The sequence below is a fragment of the Belonocnema kinseyi genome, chromosome 9, assembly GCF_010883055.1.
Source record: "Belonocnema kinseyi isolate 2016_QV_RU_SX_M_011 chromosome 9, B_treatae_v1, whole genome shotgun sequence".
Taxonomy (NCBI): domain Eukaryota; kingdom Metazoa; phylum Arthropoda; class Insecta; order Hymenoptera; family Cynipidae; genus Belonocnema; species Belonocnema kinseyi.
The window spans coordinates 104,358,195-104,361,820 of record NC_046665.1 but is presented as its reverse complement, the minus strand read 5'-3'; the positions used below and the strand labels follow the sequence as shown (position 1 = coordinate 104,361,820).

General features: G+C 31.9%; 1 protein-coding gene across 1 annotated transcript; it reads left to right on the top strand.

Annotated features, from left to right (window-relative positions):
- The first annotated feature begins 1,084 nt into the window (after positions 1–1,084).
- On the top strand, positions 1,085–2,497 carry LOC117180669. Its single transcript, XM_033373159.1, has one exon. The coding sequence runs from the start codon at positions 1,085–1,087 to the stop codon at positions 2,495–2,497; it is 1,413 nt and encodes a 470-aa protein (XP_033229050.1).
- Positions 2,498–3,626: the final 1,129 nt, after the last annotated feature.

Below are 3,626 nucleotides of genomic sequence, written 5' to 3'. Positions count from 1 at the left end.
TTTTTACCATCATCGTGAAATTCTGAAAATAAGTAGATTTCTTGTATTTCTAAACTCTAAACCATATCTAATTATAATCGTATTTCTTGTATCACTTATAAATCAATTTTTCCATTTTATAAATAAAAAATAATTAAAAAATAATTGATATATTATCGTTACACATGAATCTTATATCGATTATTTTCTAAATTTCTCCTTAATGCATGAACAATTTTTAAAATAAAAAATGCTGCATCTCAATTTTAGGTACATTTTTTAATTAAACTGAGCTTATATTTTTCTTTGTATGTTAATGAAGTATGTTATACAGATAACTGCACTGTGTATTTTTTAAAGAAAAGTAAACTACCTCAAGCTTTTTTCACTCTTATAATTTATTCAGTGTGCAGCGCGCATATACTTTCACAAAATGCCCTATTATCAAGAACTGAACAATGCAAATGTATATCAAGGTCTGACATATAAAATATGTATTCAGCAATGATATGCTTCCTATATATCTGTCAAGTTTTTCACAAATTGAAATGAAATTTTTAGCAACATTTCAACCTCAAAGTAGATATTTCAAACTATATTTCACTAGAGAAGCCAAAAGAAAAACAGAACATAGAATTGCATTTGAAAACCGGACACCAGACGTGATAGAAGTTTGAGAATTGTTTGGGCTATTCATTTTTCCCATTTTAAAACATACAAAATGTTTATAAATTTTATAATTTTTTCCTTTATTTTTCTGTTACTGTGTAATTTTTCCGACTTCAAAGGAGAAATTAGTCGACCAGTTTGGTTAAAAGCGTTAACACAGTTCGTCACACAAGATTTCTCTTCATATCAAACATTGCTGATTATTAATGGAGATCTTTTTCAAGTGGAGGAAAAAATCGAAATAATTCTCCGAGAAATTAATCATGTCGAACCGTCCATACAATTTTGTGTGCGAAACAAAAATATAAACAAAGATATCAGTAAGTTAAAGAAGTTGAAAGTATTTGGTTCCCCTACCAGGACATTTTTCTTGATAATCGATTCAGACCAGTACAAATTCAACATTGCATCAAAAATCATAAAACTGATCAGCGTCATGTTAAAAGGTCGTTCTCGACCGAAGTGTCTGGTGCTCCAATTCTCTGATCGACAAACATCCCTTGATTCCATGAAGAAGAAATTACTTCAGAACGCTTGGGAGAATCAATTCCTTGAATTAAGTATTCTTGAGATTGTGGGGAACTCATCTAAGGTTCAGTACTATAATCCGTTCACAAACATTTACTTATCGAAAATGTGCTTATCAAAAGTAGGACTCTTTCCGGACAAACTTCGAAACATGAATCATTACCAGCTGACAGTTTCAGTTTTGCATTACCCCCCAAATGTTTATATTGAATACGACGAATCCGGTTGTCCAGTTAACTTTTCCGGAAGTGATGTACTTTTGCTAAATGCTCTCGCGATGAAGATGAACTTTAATGTTAAGTTTGAGGTAGGTGTCAATGTAAAGACAAAAGCCGTTTTTTTCATGGAGCAATTACATTTAAATAAGCATCAAGTCTTTTTGACCCGAACAATGGTACAAAATGTTGGTTATGCTACGTCTCTGGAGAATTGGGTCACTGGATTAGGAAGTTTTCACGCTGTATCACTAAAAATGGAAAATCAACTTGATTTTGTGGAATTGAATGTCATACATGCACTATCCCAAATTGTAGTGTTTTCTGTTATCCTATGTCTGCTGATATACGTGTTGAAACAATATAGTAATGACTGGAATTTGTCTTTTACGGCGCAGGTTATACTGGGTTTCACAGTTCCTCATGTGCCTGTAGATTGGAAAGGCAGAATCATATTTGCTTATATTGTCATTGTGAGTTTCGTATACTCTTCAGCGATTTACGCCATGCTCACCGACATCAACTCACAACCGGCCCCAGTGCTGCAACTTGCAACATTGACTGAATTGGATAAATCAGGTCTGAGACTTGAAGTTGATCCTACTTTAATTAATTGGATGAGCAAGGATGTCCAAAATTTAGACATGGTAAAGAAATGTCAAACTCTATTCACCAGCACAGAGGACTGTGTTCTTCATGCTATCGCAGAGAAGAATGTAAGTTGTGTCATGTTAAAAACACAAGCGAAATGGTTCCATTTGCGCTTCAAGGGTGCCGATGAAACTACTTTAATGGCTACAGTGGAAGAACCCTTAGTCACATCAGTAGAAGGATTCTATCTAGAACCAGGATCTCCTTATGTTACGCGATTTCGTAGTCTCCTCTTGCGATTGATGGCGTTTGGTCTCTTCGAAAAGTGGAATACTGACGTTGTACCAAGGATGCCTCTCATAGAGAGAAACAAAGAAGTGTTAGATATCTTGTCGAGCAATCACAATCAACTTTTTCGCATTCTTGTAACTGAAATTCTAGTTGGGTTTCTCGTCTCAGCCATCGTCTTTGTAGTTGAAATTGTTGTAGCGAAAATCAATAAAAGGCGATTGTAAGTGTACACACTAAATCTGCATCCAATGGCTAATCTAGTCTAATTGAATACAATGGCTGAAGAAGAATCTAGCAAGACTAAAAACAAATCAAAGGCAGGCTATAATTTAAATAATCTCAATGATTACAATTGGAAAAATTATAAGCAATACAGTCCGTCTCAACAATACTTAAAAAAATTATAACTGTATCTATTGTGTCTTATAGAGATAAATAATAACTAACACATTACAACTTTGTGAAAAAGGAATGAAACATTTTAAATCCTTAAATTAAAAAAACATAAAAAAAGATGACGAACTATCGGTACCATACGAGTTCATTGTATTTAATAAAAAAATTTAAAAACACGTTCCTAACATAATATAAATTCCCAAGGCTATCGAAAGTCGAACTTCATAACTGTAATTGACTTTTTTTCAATTTTTCATTACAATAAGTGGAAAAAAGTATTATGAAAAACTGTTAACAGTAACATCTAATTTCTACCAGTGAAGAAAGCTTATTTTTAATGAAATGTAATAATACTCAAATTATATAATGTAATTGTAACCTGAAAAATAAAACAACCAAAATTGTAAAAAGTTTTGTTCAAAGATATTCATAAGCCAAAATTACTATACACTTAGTCCATTTTAAACAATTAGTTATAGCCAAATTGCTTTCAAGTAGATATAGCTAGCTTAACTTCATATATTTATCTGTCAGTAAATAAGAAAATTAATTCACTTCATGTTTTATTCAACCTGATAATTTATTTATCGTAAAACTCTTCATATATAGTTTAAGAAACAAAAGCATATTTAGAAATGAGGGCTGCAAGTGAATTTATCTTTTATGAAACGTATGCATTATATTTAGTAATTTGAAAAGTTTTCTGACTTCCCAAATTAGGAAATTTCAAATTAGCTTTCAAGTTAATAATTCGCAGCTTTTAAATTTAGAGACTAATTAACATACTGAAGGAAGCAGAAATAAAAATAACAAAATTGTGATCAGCTCAAAAACAACCCTCAGCAAGTCTGATCTGGATACCCTCTACTTTTTTTCCGGAAACTGGTCATTGTACTTTCAATCACACTATCAGTTTGTAAAACCATAAAATCAGTAACACTTTTCTGCATTTATCAA